Source organism: Diabrotica undecimpunctata, chromosome 7 (genome assembly GCF_040954645.1).
Source record: "Diabrotica undecimpunctata isolate CICGRU chromosome 7, icDiaUnde3, whole genome shotgun sequence".
NCBI classification, from domain to species: Eukaryota; Metazoa; Arthropoda; class Insecta; order Coleoptera; family Chrysomelidae; genus Diabrotica; species Diabrotica undecimpunctata.
This window is the reverse complement of record NC_092809.1, coordinates 28,271,564-28,296,651: the sequence shown is the minus strand read 5'-3', so window position 1 is coordinate 28,296,651 and position 25,088 is coordinate 28,271,564. Positions and strand designations below refer to the sequence as shown.

Genomic DNA, 25,088 nt, shown 5'->3' with positions numbered 1-25,088 from the left:
GATATGAAAGATTCACGTTAATGCACGATAATACTCGACCACATGCCGCTGCCATAGTTAGTAATTATCTTGATGAGGTCCAAATTCGAAGATTGGATTGGCCACCGTCTAGCCCGGATTTAAATCCAATAGAGCACATGTGGGATCACCTAAAACGCAGCATACGACAAAGAAATCCCGTTCCAAATACGATAGAGCAGCTTTGGCTTGCTGCACAGGATGAATGGAATGCAATTTCCCAAGGATATGTCCAAAATTTACTTGCAAGCATGCTGAGAAAGATGCAAGCAGTAATAAGAGCTAGAGGGGGGAATACTCGTTATTGATCATGCACTTCTTTCAGTTTAAACCAGTTGTTTAAGCAATTTAAATTCTCATTTAAGTTTAGAGTAAAATAACCTTATTTACCTAATATTAAACATTTTTTTTTCACAATTTTCTCTGTATAAAAACTTAAAATTGTTCATTAAACATTGTTAAAATAAACTCTATTTTACAATAAACGACTTGCTTGACCAGAATTTATTTTGAAAAAACAAAAATTTGAAAATTTTAAAATATTCGATATTTTTGTCCATGAGTGTATTTTAATTTTGTATTTCAATCTCATTGAATTTGAATCCCATTTCTGTCTTGTCGTCTTCCGAACATAAGTTCTAACCATTATTTCTGTAAAGATAATATACCTACATTTCATTGTTATAAACAATATTCCTCAAAACTTTATTTGGTATGCTAAGCCAGGGTAAAATATTTCCTGGAGTCATTTTACCTCGACATGGAGGGGCGATTTTACTTCAAAATCTTATCAAATATAAAAACTAATTTACATGAGTGACTTCTGATTATTAGAGAAAAAAATAAAGCAATAGATATGAAATAAACAGAGAGAATACCTTTTTAAAACTCCATTAAAAAAAATTCTACTTCCTTTAATTAAAACGCCTAAAATCATAACTTTTGCGAACACAAAATTAGCAATATTACATGTGTTTTTATAGGTCATTATAAAACCAGCATATTATGCTTTGCACATCTTCACGGCTTCGCACATACGTGGCGCTAGTAGTACTAAATATAATAAAGAACGCTGAACGGCGGTTTTATGAAAATTATGAGAAATAGGTTGGGGGACCATTTTACCCGACTTTCCCCTACTATACACTATCAGCGATATAATCGGAAACAATATTAGACACGTTTAAATAATAGAAAATCATATTTTTAATTCGGATAATCTAAGAACAATTTCAAAATCAAAACAATAGATAAATATTCTAATATTGAGATAAGCTTCTTAATCATAACCTAATATTTTTTGTTACTTATATCTTATCTCATTATTGTGAAGATCTCCGTAGTAGTAATGCGAAAGTTTAAGTAACATTAACGTAGGGCGTTTTTAAATGATTATTCGTATTAGTGAATAAATAACAAAAATGGGCAACAATTGTTGCTCAAAAGAAACCGATCCTGATTTTCCCAGACCGTCGGAAGTAGAAATCAGAAATAACGGCGGGGGTTCGGATAGGGTTGATTCAGTGATACGATATGATGAACAAATTATCGATTCAATGAAAAAGGAATATAGGGATATACCAGATGTTTTCCTGTTAAATAATTTACTCATGACAGTGCAATTTTTTGAAAATTACCGAAGGTAATGTATATACCTAGATTAACATACATATTTTTAAAAGTATTTATATTCAGATTTAGCCACACGGCTCACACTCCCTCTAAGAGGAAAATTCACTTATCCCAGATACCTACGGTATCAAAAGGATTGGGCTCTGGTGGAACTCTTTCCGTGTTATCGAGCCCTAGGTGACTTGGTATGCTGGAGTATCTCCCAAAAATTTTCGTACACATCTGGACGTTGAGAGTAGTACAGCTTTCTGCATGGTCTTGTAAAGATGTTCAAGTAGTTATTATTATTAATATCTTTTACATATATGTGTCTAATAGTAATAGGTTTTTCTCTCTATCTTAGATAATTAGTTGTTCAGTACCTCTACCTTTACAGCTAACAATTTGATTTTTTCTTAATTAAATTTATTAAATTGCAATTTATTAAATGATTGAGTTGTCATTTATAATCTTCTCACCTTTATTGACACCATTATTTGTTCAAATGTCGAAATAACGGAAGTTTCAGATCAATTTTAATCGAAGTAGTATCTTTTAATTATGTATAATAATATCTTTTGTAATCTGGCCATAAAAATCATTAAGAAATTGTATTTCCACTAATTCAGTCTAATACTTAAGCTAAAGTTTTACCAATTGATATTATTTAATTTCTGTCCACGTATTTCAACACTCTTATAGCCATGCCTATCTCCTTCCGAAGATTTACAATTTTAGTTTTTGAAAAGGCAGCATCTGCATATTGGCGGTCAAATCACTTCCTCAAGTCCTTTAACTTTAAATTCTGCCGTCTTCCTACTGACCTACCATGTATTTTACCCTCCAATATAAATCGAACTAGCTCATATCTTTCACCTCTTATTACGTGATCCAAGTACCGCATTTCTCTTTCTATGGTGATGTTTAATAGTTCTTTTTGTAGTTCAAGATCTTTTATATCCATGAAATTCGCAGTATCCTCCTGTATACATACATCTTAAAGACCTGTATTCCTTTTTCAGTTTGAAAGTCCGTTGTCCAAGTTTTGCATCCGTAGGTAAGATCTATAAGAAAATCAGAGGTAGCATCTGATCATCCCAGTTGATATCTTTAGACTGATCACTGCTAGACCAAAATTTTGTTTATAGAATTCATTATTTAGTTGAAAATATGTATTATCAGTACTTTTTACAAGAATTTTTCACCAAGTAACAAAAAAACAAAATTTATTTAATTTAATAATGTTTGTATTTTGAGAACGATTTCCGAAGTGGAAATTGAAACGACAATAAACTTACTTTAACACTTAATTGTGGCTTATTCCCATTTAAATAGTAATTACTTTAGACTGATCTTGTTAAAATGTCTTCATGGTCATGAATGCATTCACTGCTTGTTCAATTCTTGATATGATTTCTTTTTTTTGGGTTGTACTCACTGTTGATGTTAACTACTAGATATTTTTAAAAAGTTATTTGTTCTATTTTTTGTCTATTGACATGTAGATAATGTAACTCTGTGTTCCTATATTTCCAAGAAAATCTTTAACAATGTTTTTAAAAGCAAACCAAGCTTTCTTTTCAATTTTTGGCATTATTCCGGTGATATAAGCATCTTTAAGAAGCTGCTAAATCTGTTGACCATCAAAAACATCGGCTGTTATTTTTTCAAATGACAGGCTTTTTTCGGACTGAAGTGGAAAGGTTCTAAACTGACTAGGGAATGTTGGATTTTGGATTCAATCCTGAGAGGTACGCATGCTAGGATATAGCGTCCAAAGTATGGATTATATGCGCCGCATGCACCCTTGTCCTGTCGTCTACCATCTAAAACCACCCCTTCTTCGGACAAGGCACATCCAGACGAGTTCAATCGGTGAATGAAACATTGGGATGCCTTGCGTAGTGTGGGAATTCGAGTGAAAAACTGGAAGAAGATTCTTATCTAAAGACGACAAGAACCACTTAGACAGTATTGTAAATAGACAAAATATGGGATGATAAACAAGAATGGAACGAATGGCAAAATAACATGCCCTGCATTACCCACAAGCCACCAGGTTTTGATCTTGCACGCAAAACATGGTCCACTCTAAATAGGATCCGAACCAGACATGGCAGATGTGCATACATGCTACATAAATGGGGAAAGAACCCGTCTCCTCAATGTGACTGTGGGGAGAACCAAACCATCGACCACATTATTCAAGAGTGTCCCTCAAGATCCTACAATGGTAGCCCTGAAGACTTCCTGTTTGCAACTTCAGAGTCAATTAATTATATAAATACACTTGATGTTTGTTTGTAACTATTTAAAGTATGTCAAATACCTATATTACTAGTGTTTGTGTATTTGTTCTAAATGTGTTGTAATTGCCATACGATAAATAAAATAAATGGGATGATAAAAGTGCGGATGTATGTGGCCTGACAAAGAGGAATGTAAAAATAAAAAAGAATGTACACGAGGTCGTGAAAACATCCTACGTAATATAATTATAGATCTGGCTGTAAAGGTGCCGTCTATTCTGTCGGGCGGCCGGGCTGTAAGGGTCCATGACCGCACTATATGTAATTTGTTACCTCATCTACCCTGTTCCTGTCTCGCTCTTTCTAGCGTCTCTTTTTTTTATTATTTGCGTAATTAGGCCGACAGTAACATAACAAAATAGTCTAAATAAAAATGTAGTGCTCTGTGTCATCTATGACGCCATAATCAATGCACAAATCATTTGTGGTCTTCTTTATTTTATACATGTACGACCTAAAGCAGTGATTCCCAACCTGGGGGCGATCACCCCCCGGGGGGCGGTTTGAGATATTCAGGGGGCGATATGGAGGGCGACAGAGAAAAGGGGGCGATAAGGGGGGCGTTTAGCATCCGGAAAACGAGAAATGGGTAATTGAGAAAAATAAGAAAAGAGAATAAAAATACAATACTTTCGATCGGATATCCATAGGATAATAAAAAGTAAATATGTGTATACCAATGCAGGTAATAATAACACAAACATCTCGTCTAGTCACAGAGAGCTATGAATCATAGTACAATTTAATTCTATACATTATCGTTATAATTATACATTATAACGAATTCTGCATTCTCCTTTGATCGAGCTTTCGTATTGTGCGATCATCCGCACAAAAGAGAAAGAGAGAGAAGTGAAATAAGAATGATGAGAAGTACGTTTGTCGGTTGTCGTCACTTCAAATGTGGACTCTTTCGTTCCCTAGTTTTGTAGTGTGGTATATAAAGTTGTTTTGTTTCAACTGATAGTCATTGTGTTCAGTGAATTGTTATTTTAATAAAGATATTGTGATTTATTTGTGAAACTGTTAAGTCTGTCTTTCAATTCGGACATAACCACTTATCTTATCAAACACGAGGCGTCACAATATTAAAATCATTATTAGTCAGAATGTTAGAATTCGGACAGAGACGTCGACGCGTGGCAATATAATTATTTATTGAGAATTGCTAGATAGTGTTTTTATTCTTTGACTTCTCAATAAGGTGTAATTAATTACTCTTTTGTTTTGCTCTCAAAATGTCAGCACCTAAAAAAAAAAGTGCCGGCAGTACTCAACGGAGAATTTGAAATATGGATTCATTGAATTGCCAGGAAATAAGAATCTACCATTGTGTCTCATTTGTGCAAAATCTTTGTCAAACGAAGCTATGAAGCCATTTCGGCTTATGGATCACTTGAAGAGAACGGTAAAGATGTTCTCTGCAACAAATTGAAAAGCAGAGAGTTTACTGTGCAACTTGACGAGAGTACCCTGAGAGCACAGCTTTGCTGCTGTCATATATCCGATTCATTGACGACAATGGAGAAATGGCTGAGGAAATGCTGTTTGTTAGAAGTCTGATTACTGATGCAAAAGGATCTTTCATATTTGAGGTCGTTAAGAGATTTTTTGAGGAAAAAGAGGTTTCCTTATTAAATATGATCACCTGTGCTACTGACGGTGCAGCAGCAATGACAGGACGCCATCGGGGATTTATTGCACATCTGAAACAAGCAGTACCTGGAATTTTGTGTGTTCACTGCGTCATTCACAGATAGCATTTGGCTGCCAAGAATTTGAGTGGGAGGTTACACGATTCTCTTCGAATTGTCATAGATGCGGTAAATAAAATTAAAGCAAAACCAAAGAATGATCGAATATTTCGTACACTTTGTGAAGAAAATGATGTGATATTTAATACATTACTACTACATACGGAAGTCCGCTGGCTTTCTAAAGGCAATTGCTTAAGGCGGTTATTCAGTCTCATCGATACTGTTATTGAATTTCTTAATACTACTGACCCCACACTGAGTATATAACTACAAGAGAAACGAAATGACATCGCTTATTTATTAGATTTTTTTCATAAATTAAATGAAATGAACCTGCAACTACAGGGGAAGAACATAAATATGGCCAAAGCGAAGTAGTCGGAGCATTCATTGACAAACTATCTATTTTTGAAGAAAATATGCAGAGAAGAGATCTGACCAAATTCCCCAACTTGAAATCTTCTTGTGGTGATTCTGAGGATCTTCAAATATACTGCCTCCACCTTCAAACACTGAAAGAAGATCTGCAGTCCCGATTAAAAGATTTGACTAGTCTGAAAGACTTGGTTTATCAATCCTTTCAGCGTGGAAGTTTCAACGGTATGTCCTTCTCTTCAAGAAAACTTGATTGATTTGAGACAAGATATTGAAATTGAAAGTTTGTCTCGGGAGTGTGGGTACGAAAGATTTTGGCCGCGGATAAAAGAAGTGTATTAAATCTTGTGGAATGCAATCAAATTATTATTATTTGCATTCCCCACAACATATCTAGTGGAGAAAGGTTTTAGTTCTGTGTGTATATTGAAAAACAGACAAAGAAATAGGCTCGACATAATAGACAGAGGGGATTTGAGGTTGTTATTAAACAACATTGAGCCAGACATAAAGAGATTATGTGAGGGACACCAGACCCAAGGAAGCCATTAACAATTCTTTTACACACATATAACCATTTATCATTTTACGAAATGTAAAAATAAATAAATATGGATACTTACCTTTTGTACAGACTCATTATTTGTTTTAATTTAATTAGGAGGGGTGGGGGGGCGATTGTAGTATTCATAACTGGTGAAACTTGTCTAAGGGGGCGATCATGGGAAAAAGGTTGGGAACCACTGACCTAAAGGAGTCGTGGCCGGTGAGAAATTATGTAAAATAGTAATTTAACCTTCTAAACCAACCATTGGACCATGTAACCACATCAGGTATTAACATTTATTTCTGGTAGATGACTGTTTTCTCTATTATATAGAGTTTCTCTTTTTTTAGCTACGAGATGAATGTGGAGCGTACTTGTTATGACCTATAAGGCTTGTAGAAGTAGTCCGGTACGCGCTTGCTATCTTTAGTAGAGGCTTTCTTTGTACCTTTGTAAACAGTTCTTTATATTTAGCCCTTCTCAAGGCTTCGCACCATCTGGAGGCGTCAGATAAGAGGGTACAATGTACAACCTGAAGGTAGATGCTTCTTTTGAGGGTACTTGGACCTCCGATGTTTGGCATAATTTTTATTAATGCCGCGGTTCTCTCTTCTGCTCTGTGGACTACTTTCGTCAGGTGCTTTGTAAATCAAAAGACAGGCTAGGAAATCTCGAACGAGTTTGTCGAAGTTTGAACGAATTGTTTCACGAGACCCAAATTCATAGGTAGAGGTGGAAATATAATGTTTTTTTGTCAAGAAATGGTTGATGTACAATATTTGCATCACCAGATTTCAGGTCAGATCTTGGCAGACAATTCGACTGTACCCATTTTTTTTCACTAGCTCTGCTGTCCCATATAGGTACATAAAAAGCAGGAATACTTTGTATATCTACATTGCCGTTCAAGGATGAAGTAGATTTCTAAGGTCCACACAAATAATCCATTAGTGCATGCGATTCTGAATTCTCATTAACTGAAATTATATTCATAATTTCACATATGTACCTTTTTGTACAAAATCATAAAAACTTACACAGCACATGACTCACCAAATAAGGAACTTTGGTTTACAACATTTTGGCAATAAAATAATTAACTCTGATATGAATTATTGTTTTAACGGAATTAATTATTTAGGGGCCTGTGGTTTACGATATTTTCTTAAAATGTATGTGCCATGCGGATGATTCTAATGAACGCAAAATAAAATATTGAAAAATTTAGTAGCTTAAGTAGACTTTACACTACATGATTTTATCATATGAGAATATCATAGGAGATTTGTTATGATTCCTCGTTTCTATGATGTTTTAAAATATCGTGTTTACATTGCATGATAAATAAGTTATGACTTATGATATGAGTGACAATGAGTGAGGTTTTATTGATTTTTTTTTGTTTATGGTAATAGAGATATTAGACACAGTATAGGTATCAACTTGTATTAGATTTTGAAACAATTATAATGGAAAATAAATCTTTGATTGCATTGGCTTCTCGACTTTTAATAATAATACGCCGGCAACAACTGCGTACAGCGTACAGCAGTAAGAAGAAAAAGATCAGACGCCTTTGGGATTGCAGGTGGCTCTTACAAAGAAATCGTGGACAGGGTATATCAAATTTAGTGTTGATATTATACCAAATTAAAAATAATTAATAAAGAAACTGAACTAAAATTATGACTAAGACGACTATAAAACACTAAACTAAGAATAAAATAAACTAAATAAATAATAAAAGAAAAATACGACACAATAGCACACATTAGATAATAGGTTCAATATCGATGCAACAAACAAAAAATAAATAAATAAATAAAGAATGTTGTCTCTGGGTCAGAGAATGTTACTGAATTGACATAAGAATAAGACGCGATATTTAACCCATGAAGGACGAAGTTTTCGAAAATCTTTATTTTACATAAATGATACAAATAACTCTTATGAATGGACAAAGCTTACTTAGAAAAAGACAAAAATAATTATTAAATATATTAAAACCTAAAAATATTGCCTGTTGCCAAATGGCAACGCTAGGTTCCTATGGCTACATTAACCGAATGAAATAAAAGTAAAAAATATTCTATGAAATTGAGAGATAATCGGCAAAAAACTTTTTATAGCTGTGTATGAAATTTAACATTACACTTTGTGCACAAACCTACTTCACATTTGGCGCATCTTGTTCTCATGATCGACCTGCATTCTTCACCTGCACACCTAATTTTCATTTTATTTGGTACTGGTTCCAGTAAATGCCCAACTCCATCGTATCTAATATCATCAGATACTCTATGAAAGGAACGACTTGAGAGTGAACTAGACGGTCGGCCACCTTGTTTTGCAGGCACTCCGTATTTGGTCAGATAGGCTTGCACAATTTCACGCCTAAACTCTAACTGTGTCAACTTGTTGCCGGATTTTTTATGTAGCACCCACGCATTTTGTATAGTCGCATCTAGCATCCAGGTAATCAAGCTCCAGTACCATTTTTTGCCCTCTGGGCAAGGGTCTGATCTTGTAATATTTGTCCCTTTCATCGATGGCTTCATTATTTGCAAGGTGGAAAAAACGCCAAATTGTAAGGAACCGATCTCTTCGCATAGCGTTCATGACCATTGCATTACCCATATCGCCTTTCGTATCCCAGTAAAATTTTTTTTCCGGGAGCCAATTATACCCCGATAGAATCAAAATGGCAAAGAAACACCTCATTTCTCCTGCGGAAATTTTGGGGTCGGGAAAGTTCTTCTGTAGTGCATAACTCGTGCATTGGTTGAGAATGTAACTAATTATATCCTCGTCGAAAAATATTCGAACATCTTGACAGGTATCAACGTATTGAATGGTTCGTAGCTATATTCTGGGAAACTAGCGGCATTGTCGACCAAATCACCCGTTATCCAATTTAGGGACTCGTATTCAATTTTCTTCACTTGAGAGGTAGTTTGTGGGATGAAACTTCCGCTGCTTTCCTGGGAAATACCCATCGCTTGAACTGCATCTTCTTCGATGTCGTCATCCTCCTTGTCTGCTTCTTCGCCATACATTTGCACCTCAACATTTGCTTCCAGCTGTTTTCTAGACAGATTGTCGATGAATCCTCCCCCATCCTCCTCGCCAGAATCTTCATCAGTGAGGTCTCCAATATTTGGGGGCTCAAAATAAATATTTCTAACGTTGACGTCATCTTCGTAAACCATGTTCAAAGCATCTTGTAGAGAGAAACCCCGCCTGAAAAAACAAGATGCCTGTAGATACTAGCGTTGCCATATGGCAACGCGATGAATAAAAACAAAATATTGTAAAAGATCGCTTTTTTTCAAGGGTTGTCAAATATTCACCGAGGGAAAATGACCTTTCTATTAGAGCATAATTGTTACTTTAGCCACTTAGATGTAATAGTTATTCAGAAGTAATTGACAAATTGAGCTACTTACACAAATCTTATATCCATTTTTACAACTATCAAAAACGGTGACTATAAAATCTCACAAACACCAACGAATTAAGTTTTTGTTAGGTGTATATCTTCAAATCACTTATTTTCTGCAGACCGGCACGTTCTTGGAAACAAAACAAACTAACATAACCTCAAAATAATAAGATTCGTACGTCAATACCAGTGTTGCCATATGGCAACTCCAGTCCTTCATGGGTTAAATATGTTGGTGTTACCCGTATTATTACCGAAAATTATATTATTTTATCATGCGGAATAGGTACCGTCCTATTCTCCTGTGACAAGCTATGATGAGCCGCATGACAGTGCTTATGATAAAATCATATGACAAATCACACAGTAAACATGTAAATTTCACTTATGACCAAATCATATGACAAATCACATGATAAATCATGTAGTGTAAAGTGTGTATTAGTTGCAGTTAAGTCATTGATATCCTAATCGCACTTCAAAGATTGTACATTTTCGAATATTCATAAATAAGAAAGATCTTTTTATAAAAGTTTGTATTTACATTACTGAAACAGGATCATCATTTTTATTCTCCTTTTAAATTTTAGAGATGTTCAAAGATCTACTAGCATTAATAACAAATTAGAGAAAGACCTAAACAAAAATCTACTCCAAAATGAGTCCATGGAGTGTATTTGCCCCGATTCATTGTTTGAAACCGTAAACAACAACATGAAATATAGACCTTTACATGGTATTGAGAAACATTCCGCCAAGAATCTTTTACCAAGACGGTTGTTCATTGTCAGTGACGCGGTGGAAGTTATCAGCAGCATGGATGTTCCTCAATACACTTCTATCGATAAACCAGCTTATCAAGTAAGAATAGAAGAGTCTAGTCGGAAAGGTAATATTTATGAGTTTGTTTTAAGTAATTTTAATTAAAATAATATTTTTACATATTATCTTCTAAATACATTTGACCAATATGTCTACTGATGAAGCTTTTGATATGTCTGCGTTGTATCTGCTTAAATTAATGTATATATTCATACAGTATGATGCAAAAGTATGGAATAAATTCATTATTTTAGAAACAGACGACTTTTAAACAAATCTTAAAATATTTTATTTTAAAATATTTTAATTTTTAAATATTCATTAATTGCTATATATGTTGGACATTACGTCATCAGTATTAGCGTAATGACATAATCGACGAATTTTTTAAGTACAAACCGAGGTCACGAGATACCTTATTTGAAAGGTCTCCTAATCGCCTTTGCAACGATGTACTATTTGAATATTTATTTGTACAGAGTTAACCAAAATGATGTACTAAGTTAAGTAAAAATACATTCGCTGCCACGTGTCGCCGAAAAGCGTTTTGCCTTAATTCAGTAAGGTTCCACTGTCGCCTTCCGGCGTTCACAAAATGTGGAAATAAATATGTTCTTTTACCAGTCAGCTCTACGTATAATCACTTCTTGTTTTGCAGGCACCTAGGTAAAGGTTCAATTTATGCATTTTTATTTCTGGGTTTTTATCTGAAGTTCTTTAAGTCCTTCATTTCCTATTCCAATATTTTTCCTATATATAACAAGCGAGTCTTCTACAGCTGGCGCCGCTTCTCGCATCCTAATGTCCAGCGTTTTCTGTCGAAGCAATCTTCAGTTGTTAGATCTCTGGCGGTCATTGCATCGTCGACATCGTCTCTCCAGGATCGTCTTGGTCTACTTCGTTTTCTTCTAGTTGGTGGAGTCCATTTTTCTATTTTTTTTGGCCATCTATTTTCAGGCATTCTCTGAAGGTGTCCATACCAGTTAAGTCTTTTGGCTTTGATTGTGTCTATTATGTCTAGATCGATTTCCATTTCTCTAAGAATATCTTCGTTTCTCACCCTATCAAGTCTAGTGAGCTGGCAACATCATCTCCAGTAGTTTATTTTCATGGCCTTAATTTTTGATTTGTTTCTTTGGTTTATTTCCCAGAGTTCGGCGCCGTACAGCCTAATACTTTCTATTATTGTTTTATAGATTATTCTTTTATTTTCTTTGGTTATTTTTTTATTTCATAATAGTCCGTGTAGCTGTCTGGTGGCTGATCTTGCTTGGCCAATCCTGGAGTGTATTTCTTCGCTACTTCCTGCTTTTGATGTTATTTGGACTCCCAAGTATTTAAAATTGTCTTTTGGTTTTATAGTTACCATTTCGATTTGTAGGCTTTCTGGTTTTTCTCCTACAACTAAGTACTCAGTTTTTTGTATATTAATTGTGAGGCTCCATTTGGTATACTCATTTTTCAGTTTTCTAAGCATGTAGTCTACATCACTCTCGTCTTCAGCTAGAATGGCTTGGTCGTCAGCGAAGTGTATCGTGTACAATTTATCATCTCCGATTGGGATGCCCATATTACAGCACTTTCTTCTCCACACTGAGAGTGCCTTATTTAGATATATTTTGAAGAGTGTAGGTGCTATGCAGCAGCCTTGCTTTAGGCCCTTACTAATAGGAATTTCTCTAGTTAATCTATTTCCAGTTTTAATGTTTGCCGTCATATTTTTGTAGAGCTGTTGTACTGCTTGTAAATTTTTTTGCTTATTCCTTCTTTTTCCATTGCTACCCAAAGCATTGAAAGTGGTACACTATCGTATGCCTTTGTCAGATCTATAAAGACTATATAAGTTGAAAGGTTGTGGGCTAATCTTTTCTCGATAACTTGCTTTAGAGAGAATATACTGTCCATACAGGATCTGCCTGCACGAGTCGCCATTCTGTTCTTCAACATCTGTCATCTCTTTTTCAATTTTGTTTTTTATTATTTTTCTTGAGAATACAGTCTTGAGAGTGAATTTATGACACTTACCCCCCTGTAGTTTGAACAATTCTTTCTATCTCCTTTTTTGTAGATGTTGTTAATATGTGCTTTTGTCCACTCCTGTGGTAAGTCGTGTCCATTATAGAATAAGGTGAAGACATACGCCAGTAATTCCCGTAATACTTGTGGGCTATATTTTAATAATTCATTTGGTATACCTTGTGGTCCGCATGACTTCCAATTTTTTAGAATTTGTATTGCATTCTCGACTTACTGTACTGTTATTTCATCGTCTTCACTGAATTCCAGTTCATATGTTGTTGTACAGATGTTCGTGAATTGAGGTCTTGTTTCAGTCAAAAGTTGTGAGTAGTGTTTGATCCAAGATCTTTTTTCCATTAAATCAATTCTACTCGTTTCTTTTCTGTTTGTTCTCAGATTTTTTACCGTTTTCCATGCTTCTCTTGATCTTGTTGACCCTATATATCTGTTGAGTTCTTCGCGTTTACTTTCCCAGGAAATATTTTTTGCTTTAGTTACTAAATTTTTTTACTTCTCTGTTTGATCTTGCATATGTTCGTCTATCATCTGGATCATTTGTTTGTAGCCACTTTTGATATGCTTGTTTCTTGTTGTGTACTGCATTGGCGATGTTATTTGTCCACCACAATGTAGTATTCTTTTTGTTCCTGTAAAAAAATTAAAAAATAGAAAAACGTAAGAAGAGGATAGATTATTAAACGAACTCCTAAAGTACGGAGGACCAGATCTGACCAAACAACTATTAAAACTAGTCTAAAAAATAATATAAAAAACAGAATTCCTTAAGAATGGAGATCAAGCATCCTAATACCTCTCTTCCAAAAGGGTGACAAATTGGACCCAGAAAATTACAGAGGAATTAAGTTAATAAACACAACACTAAAATTAACAACCAAAGTGATAACAAATAAACTGAATGAAATTATAACACTAACAGAAGGAAAATGTTTTAGGTCAGTAAGATCATGCACCGACGCTATTTATAGTGAGGCAAGTCCAAGAGAAATCATTCGAATATAGCCAACCGGCATATTTATGTTTCGTGAACCTTAAGATCATCTGATCGGGTCAAATTAAAGGACGTTATCCACTTACTGTATGCAAGAGATATACCTCTAAGAATAATCAAAACGATCGAAAATATCTACCAAAACAACACAATAAAAGTAAAAGTAGAAGTAGAACTAACCGACCCAATTGAAGCTGGTAATGGGATACGACAGGGAGATTCCCTGAACCCTCTCTTATCTTATGAATGAAATAATAAAAAAAGTCAGAACTAAAAAAAGGATACCAAATGGGAGAAAAACAACATAAAATAATCTGCTATGCAGATGACGATACTACTCTCTCAAAGTAAAGATGATTTACAACGTATCCTACACCAATTTAAGATAATCACCTGAAAATTTTACATGTTAATTTCTCCAAAAAAGACAAAATGCATGGTTATAACAGTAAATTTACTAAGATGTACATTGGAGCTGGAAGTTCAGGTAATAGAACAAGTGATGGATTTTAAATATCTAGGCATCACATTATCTAGCTATGGAAAGCTCTAAACAGAAGTGGAAGATCAAGTGAATAGAGCAAATAGACCCGCAGGTTGCCTGAACGAAACAATATGGAGAAATAAAAATATCGGGAAAGAAATGAGAGGCAGAATAAACAAAACAGTTATCAGACCAATAATGACATACGCGGCAGAAACACGACCTAACGCAGAAAAGACAAACATAGTGTTAGAAACAGCAGAGATGAAAACACAAAAAAATATTTATGGTAAAACACGACCAGACAGAGCAAGAAGTACATATATATAACGTAGATGCAAGGAGGAGAACATCAAGCACTGGGTAAGAAATAGAAGAGCAGGATGAAACGATCATATAAGCCGGATAACAACAAACAGAATAGTAAAGACGGCAAGACACGGCTCCCCAATAGGAAGGCGATCAGTAGGAAGACCACGAAAACGATAGAAAGACAACTTACTGGAGGCACATTGAAAAACAGATAGAGTTATGGCTACATAAAAAGAAGAAGTAGAAGAGAATATTGGCACATGTGACACCTTTTCCTTGTTAAAATTGGAGGTTTTTCTAGTTTTGACTTTTTATTATGTGGATCAACTTTCTGTAAACATCTTTCAATACACTGTTTTGTTTCCCGATGTAGTCCCCTTGATTTTCTTCTTAAAATTTGAGGCAACACTAGTTGTTCTGCTGTCGTTATAAGAAACAATCTTCGCTTTTCATCTTTGTTTTCGTTAAATTTTGTATGTAAATTTGTCCAGTAATAAATGAGGCTCCCTCAGCCACGTCTAAAATATTCTTAAGAAATGTAAAAGGCCAGCGGTTAGTCTCTCTTTCGCGCATACACTTATAAACCATTTTGTTTAGCTTATCGACAGCTTTTGTACTATTATAATAGAGAATTATATCTAGTTTTTTGTTAACGTCACCTTCACAGTCAGTATTGTAAAGTATGGTAGACAGGACTAAAACACTTTCCTTTTTTCGGAACGTAGGAAACAAGAGATGCTTTTGGAGTGAATCCGAAAAGATTTGTCTAAACGGTTATTGTTTGGTCGAAATTTCTCAGGAACAAACCTCTAATTGTTTTCACTGTGCCCGCCAGAGTTGCATTTTCCAGTAATTCATGTCAAAGAGCAGGATCAATGAAATAGTTATTACAAGTAACATTCCGGTTGAAATTATAATTATATTTGCTTTACAATTTGAGATGCAAGGCCTTTTGTTATTGTATTTTCGTTTTTTCCTGTATATGGTACTCCCCCTTAAGGGTAATATGTTTCTGAGTCACAGCCCCACCATATTTTCATGTCATATTTCATGGCTTTGAAGGCATATATTGCTTAAAAGGACACCTTCCTCGATACGGAACAAGTTGCTCATCTACCGTTATGTTTTTTCCTAGTAAATAGTATTTATGAAAGTTTTAGTTGACTTGATTCCATACATCGCGTATTGCTGCTAATTTATCTTTCCTTCTTCGTTCAGGCCTCTTAACGGCCAAATCGAACAAATCTTATACCCTGCAGTTAGTAGTAGTCCAATAAAGTCATATTATAGCTCTGTCGAATCGTAATATTTCCAGTTCTCTATTTCCAGTACTTTTTCGGCTTCTTTGTTTGCCCACTTTTTCGTTCACAATTTTTTCGTCTACAAACAAACAAAAGGTTCATATACACTTTGATAAGGGGCTAACATTACTTTGTGGATTTTGCTTTTTATTGCGTTGAAGGTTCACAAACGCCCTGTCGGTTGTGGTTTACTCTTTCAGTTAATTCCGTCCTTAGTTTCAAAAACTATCCAATCTGAAATCCGGGAAACTGTAGCTACATATTCTTCTTCAAGATCATTCAATACTACTTGTTGATCATCCTCTTTACTTGCTTCCGAAAGATGATCTTCAGGGTCTTTTAAGGTCACTGCCAGTGCCACCTATTTCAGGAGATTCTTCATCATCAGGGTTCCCATACATTATTGGCAATCTCTTGCAGTTCTGCAGCTGACAATGGTTTTCGGAACATTTAATTCGCTCTTTCTACTTTCACTGAAATTCATTATAAGCTTAGGTTGTCGACACTAAAATCGATATCAAACAATTGATAGCAGATACTTAACTATATTATTGCATTCCAAGAATCATTATCAGTTTTTAAAATTCATTTAGAATAGATTACATATGGTAAAAATCTCTTTCCACGATTATATTATTGGATTCCCGGAACCATAAAACTCATTTAGATAAATCACAAAAAGATTATCTAAAATCATTACCTGCCTGCCAGATTAAATTTTGTAACAAAAAGTTTAAAAAACACACCATACCTTAGATATAAACACAAATAGGGTCCAACGGATCCGTGTTGCGACCTTAAATAATGAAATTCTTTCTACTCATTAATTTCAAAAATGATAATGAATATTTTGAATAGCTTATAATTATGTTAACGGAAACACACTTCTAAACAAATTCATTAATGCATAAAATTCAATAAAAATTATCAGTTTATGATAAAAGCAGTGGCGTCTCGGGAGCTTGCCCGGATAAGGGTTAATACAGGACCCTTAAGCTAGCGAGGACACATGAGCGGAATCCAATTTAACCTACGCCATATTTTTTCACCCATTTCACTAATTTATTAGCACCCTAATAATTCACCACCAAACCACCCTTAAGGGGAGCGATTCTGCTGGCTTAAGGTTCAAGCTAGCAGAATAAAAAAAAAACTTTTTGCCTATGGCATATTTTTTAACCATTTTTCACTAATTTATTACCAACCTGATAATTTTTCAATAATTTTTTATAATAGCAACAATAAATAAACCAATAGTAATTTTAAAAATAATTGAATAGGATAATATTTTTTTTTTAATAAAATCTATTTTATCAATAAATTATTTACGAAGTTGTATGTTAATCATAAATATGTAAGTATGATTTACAATAAAAAATAACTAAAAAATTGCTAAAAAAAAACAAACAATGGAAAATAAGTTTTTTAAACAAATTAGATGGTTTATTTAAACTACATACAAATTTATAAAATCAACGCCGAAATCTATAAACAAGAACCAGAGATAGAGTTAACAGCTCATTCCCCCTCCATCGCTCCAGCAGTTTCAAAGCCGGCCGGTTTTAAGGACTATATTTTGAAGCTTTGCGAACGATTCCGTTAAAAGACAATCATTTTAGAATTTGGCACAATAAAACTTTAAAGTATGTTCTATCTAATGACGCTAATTAGATCTCTTAATTGCTATAAACAAAGCTGCTGTGAATTACTAAACAAAAGGGACTAACTTCGTCCCAAATTGCACTAGGACAACCTTTTCTTTTTTTTAAATTTGTGAAAAAATTCAAGCTTTCCAAACATAAAAAAAATAATTGTACTACAAGCAATGGGTAAAAAGTTATTCTAATTGTTTACAAGCAAAAGATCGACATGTTTTTGCGGGATTTTGATTGGAAGGTGGACTGGACGATATTTTCTTTGAGAGGTCCCTATGTCCAAGATAACGGATGTCGTCAACTCTTTTATTAAGATAATTTGGCCTTTTTTTAATCTCTATGGTTCTCGGATAATTCTTGGTTTATAGAAGCGGATTTGGGCTATGGTTCTGGAGTTTCAAAATCAGTTTTGTAACCCGTATGAAGATGGTGTAGACCTAGAGCTGAAATTGAATCGGAATCGCGAACAGAAATATTAAATATTCATAAATTCTATTTTGGATTCTATGGTTTGTTTGGCTTACGTCAGATCGGGGGCAGTCTGCACAAAAAATTTCATACTCTGTGTTGTTCATTTGGAATGTTGTCTTTGGTTGATCGGACAAGAGATGAAAGTTTTTGTTGGGGGATAAATCTTGTCTTTATTCCTCTTGATATAAGGATTTTGTCAATTTTTGTCAGATAATAAACTGTATGGATGAATCAGTTTCCATCTCCATTGTGAACTGGATACTGGGAAGAAGTGTATACAACATTCAGATGGGTTTTAGAAGAGACAGTAAACTATATATATTGTTATGATTGTTTATTTTGACTTTAATCTTAGTTTATTGAGCCAATAAAAAAAATTATAACTTATTTGTTATTAAAAGTGAAATAATCCTTATATTACCTGTGTTCGATGGATTCAAAAGATTTTCTAGTTGTCTTTTATCGGGTAGGAGAAGAAAGGATAAGAATACACATATATTATATTACAAAGATTTACGATTCTTTATTTTATATGAACGAATAAAACAATTATTAAATTCTGTCGTTATCTTATCAATCAGCATACAAGAAAATAAATCAAATTTTTATAATAATAAGATTATAAAGCTACATACATTTATATTACGTGAAAACCAATTTTACTTAAAATTTTCTTTACTTGAAACAAGAAACAACAAAACTTTAAACTTTTGATTAGCCTAACAAAACCTCAGTTCTTAAATTTGAATGCTAATGACCATGATGTCAAACCGATCCTTCACAGATATAAAATTCAATTGTACAAACACTTACAGCTTATTTTCTTCTTGAGTTGTATGTTGGAACATACCCAGAAAAGTCCAGTCTCCTCAAAGATGTGATCTCCGCTCTTTGTCACCTCGGCTCCTTCTTTACGTCTCTGCAAACCTCCTTCAGACTACACAAAAACACCTGATTCACTTCTCCAAACTCCGCTACTTATTTATGACACTAGGACCTCCTTTTGTCAACTTGATGCCGTAAGAATACTTTCACATATCCTTTATAAAATGCCCACGGTAGATACAAAGACCTCTTTTAATCTACTTATTTATCTCCTTCTTCAAACTATTCACTTCTTTTCGTTACGCCGGTATCCAAACTCACGAACTACCCCTATCTTGAGACACACGACTGTTTCCTTTCGATGACCAAAATATGACTGACTTCTCCTGTCTCCTCATCGACTCCCAAATTCCCATTTAAAAACGACCGTCCAATCAAAAAGCTTAAATTGTGTTTACCATGATTTTGGAAAAGCCTAATTTCGGTTTCAGAGAAAACTAAATAGCTTACTTTAAAATTGGTTTTTTTCAATACATCATTTATACATATTTCAAAAGATTAAAATATGGTCATTTAATACTCGACTATACAAACAATAAAGAGATTAACTTACAGGTAAAATGTCTTCTAATTCTAAACAAAGGTTTTTTGATAATTTTGTTTGAAACGGAAAAAACGAAATTTCTATTCTTATCTACACTAAATCTTATCTTAAATTACTATATACATTTTGTTTATAATGATATCTTAAAATTTTATTCCGATGGATATTTTTATTTATTTTTCTTTGGTTGGGAAAGAAAAAGTATGACAATATATATATATATATATATATATATATATATATATATATATATATATATATATATATATATATATATATATATATATATGTATATATATATATATTTATATGTGTATAATATGTTTATTTATAAAAATTTTTTTTAGGTTTTATCAGATTAAAACAGATCGATAACAGCAAAATTCTCAATCTGTATTCTTCAGTACCCGAATTGGTGACAGCTAATACTTCGACTAATATCGATTCAATTGAGTATGCATATAATACTATAACTGATCTGAATACACCAAAACCTTTAGAGAAAGTAGTTTCCTCAGAAAGAAGAGACACCTTGCCAAGCAGTTGCTTTAGATCAAAACGAGTTAGAAAGGCCGATCATGAATTACAGGTATACTTATTTATTACTTTCTACAATCTAGTCTTATGATTAATATTGATTATTGGATGTATTCTAGATATCTAATTAGTTTCTCAGAAATTCTAAACATTTCTTTCACTTTTAACCCTTTATGACTTTTGTGAAAATAAATTTTAAACTGGATATTCATAAGTTTTAGTTGTGTTATGTCGATAAAATATGTCAATTAGAGAATAGTCAACGAAAACACATGTTGAACTTCTAACCTTTCCTAAAGGATGAAATTTTTTTTTTTGGAATTTGTTTTCTTAATATATTTATACAGAGTTGGAATAAAGTATGGAACCAAGTATACATTTTTAAAATGAAACAAACGATATTCATGAAACTTTGCATTCATGTACAATACCACATAATACATCTGATGCCATGTTTTTTGCTGGTAATTTATTTCCAATTTCACTTGAAGTACCCTCAACTTATTTTATTTAAAGAGACACACTGAGTATTTTTGGATATTTTAAAAAAATTCCTAGATATACTGAGTTTGGTACAAGAAATGTGTTAAAACGAAAAACAAAGTAGGTTCATTTTAGTGAAAAAGATAGTATTGAAATATTAATAATCATTGGTTATCGTGACCATGTTAGAACAACCTCTTAAAAAAGTTGAATGTTTGGATGGAAATTATCCAAAATACATCCATTTTTGGTATACATTGGTAAGTACTAACAGTACTGAGGTAACACTGTTTAGTACTAGTTCTTGAAGTCTTTAATACTCATTACAGTAAAATTATCTCTATCCTGGTAGTTAAACACCAAATGCAAGAAGGTGGTATTCAAGAAAAATGTAATAAGACAAGAGTAAATAAGATAATAAGCTTTAATTGCAAAGGTATTATAAGACGTTCTCAAAGACGTGTATAGTAGGCTATTGATTATGTTAAAAAAATAGAGCAAAAAGAAACTACAACGTTAAAGGGTTTTTATTGTTTCATATGGTCAATAAAACCCCCAAATATGAAAAAACCGCGGAGTGCTAGCATTTAAAGTAGAGTTTTTGAGAGAAGGGTGAATTTGTGTTTGGGAGAGAATGTCCATTTTGAGACTCCAAAAAAGTTGCAAAAAAGTTTGCCACTCCTACCCTCGGGCTTCCCCCTTAAACCGCCTTTGAAATGTAGCTAAGATGACTTTGGAGAAAAATGTGAATTAGCACTTTTTCCATAGAATGAAACGTTCTCGCAGAAACAACGCTTGAATCGACCGGCGATTTTAAATGTGTTCCGTGTGTGAAATCAATTTTTTTAATAGAATAAACTCGACGACAAAAATTCGATAACTTTTGATCAGGTCATCCTACCGACAAAAATTAAAACGGATTTTAAATATAAAGAGTACAGCTTTCGCACGCAATTTTTAAAAAATTGCTAAAAGCAGAAAATTTTGAAGAAATCTTGATTAAAAGTACACAGTAGACCGTTTTGAAGGCAATTATTTTTTCTTCCTATTTAATTTACCATTGCCTATATCTAAAACTGCATAGAAAAGAGTTATAGAAAAAGTTTTGCCAAAAAATAAGAGAAATGGAACAAAAATGGTGTGCGTGGCGGATTTTGGAAAAATCGTATCTTGAATACTGTGAATCCTAAAGTTGTTTACACAATGTTATTTTGAAGAGGAAGAATAAAATTTTTTTTGTAAAGCATCGCCCATACCTATACTGCCGTGGAAAAAAGTTGTGGAACAAAAAAGAAAAATTGCGTGTTTTTCTGATTTTTTTTGCTTCGTTTTATAGATAGCAATCCTATTTAGAAGACATGATTTAAACCTAAGATAGAGATAGAGCTTTTAAGAGCCTATAGAAATATTACTATTTTAATGGGAATAAGCCACAATTGAAGGTTAAAATAAGTTTATTGACGTTTCAATTTTCACTTCGGAAATCGTTCTCAAAATACATACAATACGGAACATTATGTAAGATTGTAACTAATTTTAAAATGTGGATTTTAAAGCTGCCTACAATTTTTGTCAATAACTTTTTTTGTAATTTTTACTGTAACAGATCTACCGAGCTTCGTCACACTAATCAATCACCCTGTATTTTAGTGGTAGATGCTAGTTTTATACTCCAATTGTCAGAGACAAAAATGCCACTGAACATCTAAAAATCATACGAATAAGCTAAATTTTACTGAGAATTTTGGTATCACAAAAAATATGCCAATAATTGTGCCACTCCTACCTCCGACGTTCCCCTAAAATCCCCCTCGTAAGAGGCAAAAAAATTGAAAAATGCATTTACCTAGAATCTGTACGCCGTTTAAAAAAATGTTTCAACTAAAAAATAGCTGAGATAATTCTTAACAAAAATATTTATTAACACTTTTTGTGTAGAATGAACCGTTTTCTCAGAAACAAAGCTTAAAGAGACTGGCGTTTTTGACTGTCAGTTACGCGCGGAAATCAATTTAAATAACATTTGTTGACGGTAAAAATTCAATATCTTTTCGTCAAACTGTCCTATCGACAAAAATCAAAACGAGTTTTAAAGGTAAAGAGGACAGATTTCGTATGCATGTATTGTATTTTGCCGCAACTAAAATCAGTTTTTATACAGATGTTAAATAAATAAACGTTGCGCGATTTTTGACATTTTTTATAATTCTCGTGAGATCAATAAAATTTATCACTTTCATTAAAAGGTCCCTATGGAATTTCCATTGTTAGAGCCTAATCTTCAAAACTTGTAGCATGAAATTTCGGTTTAGCAACAAATGTGAAGCGATTGAAATATGCCTGAAAACGTTGAGTTTAAACTTCATATTATAAACGATCTAATCGTTTAAAACTCCTTCTTTTCAATTAAATAAGCACGTTTTTTGAAAAACTTCCCCTAATATCATCTTTATGGAGACATTTCCCGTGACGTGCTATTGTTTATAACGTAAAAGTTTAAATTCTGCATTTTGAGACATACTTCAAATGTCTCATTTGAAGATTAGGCTCTAACAATGGAAATTTTAGTACGGCCAGTCAATGAAAGTGATACATTTTGTTGATCTTCTGAGAATCGTAAAAGATGGCAAAAATCGCGCAACCTTTTTGTATTGAAGAGATTTATAGAAACTGACTTCATTGGTGGTAAAATACAAAAATTGCATACGAAATTGATTTTTATCGATATCACACTCGAATCAAAAGATATCGAATTTTTACCGTCGAGTTGATACATATTTTAATTCGCACGCGTAACTGACATTCAAAATTGCCGGGCGCTTCAAACGTTGTTTCTGAGGAAACGGTTCATTCTACAGAAAAAGTGCTAATAAATGAAGGGCCACGGAAAAGAACGATCAGAGTTACATTTTGTTCAATTTTTACAAATCGAATTTTAAAGTTTAAAGTCGTTTATTTTAGTTTAGGAAAATTATATACATTTTTAGGGCAATGTATAATTTAGAGCACTCAACATAACCAAATATATTTTATTCAAGCCATTGCGTCACAGTGTTGCCATATATATATTTTTTGGAAAATATGTATATGAATGTTTAAAATATAAAGTTACTTTTACGATATTATAATTTGTGTTATGAGAAGCTACAAGTTTTGAATAAGTATAAAACAGCATTCATAAATAATTTCTGTTACTTTAAATGCATTTAAATATTGTATTGTATATTGCATTTTTTCACAAAGTGATTAAAAATTTGCGCTTACAAATTTTTATTAATTAAAATCTATGAATTTTTATATAATTTCAATGCGTTTCTCTTTTATATGGTAATTTAATTAATACTATTAATTTTTTATATCATTTTAATCAATTTTATTGTATATGCTTTTAATTATTATCTTTAATTTAATTAAATTCTATGAATTTTTATATAATTTCATATTATGTGCATTTCTATAATATTATGCGAGAATATGAACAAACTGAAGATGTGGCAACTCCGACACCATTTAAGTCTGTGTTAAATCAAAGAATATAGACGCTTATAATAACAAAGAATATATACCTACGCTTAGCATCTATATTCTTTGCTTATAAGCTTATAAGTTTATAAGCGTCTATATTCTTTGGTTAAATGTCAAATATAAGTTTGATTATGATGGGTGCCCTAAACTAATCATTGCCCCATTTTTAATTATCAGTTTATTACTAAGATTTTTTAATGTGGCAAATGAAAGAAAAATAGTTTGCTAATATATATTGTGCTTGAAATCTTTAAATTTTTAATCAAGGAGCTAGACTCTGATCTATTTTGCGATTAAATGTTGATTGGTGGATCGTTGCCAAATTCCGCATCACTTTCGTTCGTACCGGCATGGGAAACTACTCCTTGGTAAAAGGAATGCGCCCTTCCGGGCAACACTTTCGTCATACGTACAAAACACTGAAGGTGCATTTGACAAAACATGAATATTAAATGATAAGAAGTTGTGTTGGCGGCGATAGTAAATATCAGATGTAGAGATGTTGGGAGTGGTGAGGTTTTTTGGTAATCTATCGTTAAGGCTTTCATTGTCTCGTTTTTTCGTGATTATTTTCTATATTTTTTTTTTCAGGGAGTAAAAATGCTTACTTTTCCGTAAATAGATTGTCTTCTCACGCACTAATGTCTCCAGTGTTGTTGACAATGACTTTATGTTTTCTTCATTAGTGCAGTTAGCCATTTTATCCGTAGTAATTGCAATATTAGCTTTGAAAGTGTCGCAAGAGCTACATGTATCTTAACATGGGTAGCCGAACGATATATTGAAATTCATCACAAATATTTTATGACATTTAGTGAACCCTGTTTTATTACTATTGTGTGACTCATTATACATTCGATGAAGTTTGGCTATATTAAGTTCTGCAGGTAAATACATTTTACTAGTATCATGTAATGAATAATAAGATCTACTTTCTTTCAGAGACTGTATAAAGCTCATTACCATTGTTTTTGTTTCATCG

General features: G+C 33.2%; 1 protein-coding gene across 1 annotated transcript in view; it reads left to right on the top strand.

The window, feature by feature from the left end:
- Positions 1-1,345: 1,345 nt before the first annotated feature.
- The window catches only part of LOC140445122 (uncharacterized), a 40,129-nt gene continuing 16,386 nt past the window's right edge, over positions 1,346-25,088 (top strand). The window contains exons 1-3 of the mRNA XM_072536953.1: positions 1,346-1,660; positions 10,650-10,948; positions 19,909-20,150. Of these exons, the coding sequence (XP_072393054.1) occupies positions 1,440-1,660; positions 10,650-10,948; positions 19,909-20,150 (762 nt within the window). The 5' untranslated portion in view covers positions 1,346-1,439. The remainder of the gene's footprint in view (positions 1,661-10,649; positions 10,949-19,908; positions 20,151-25,088) is intronic.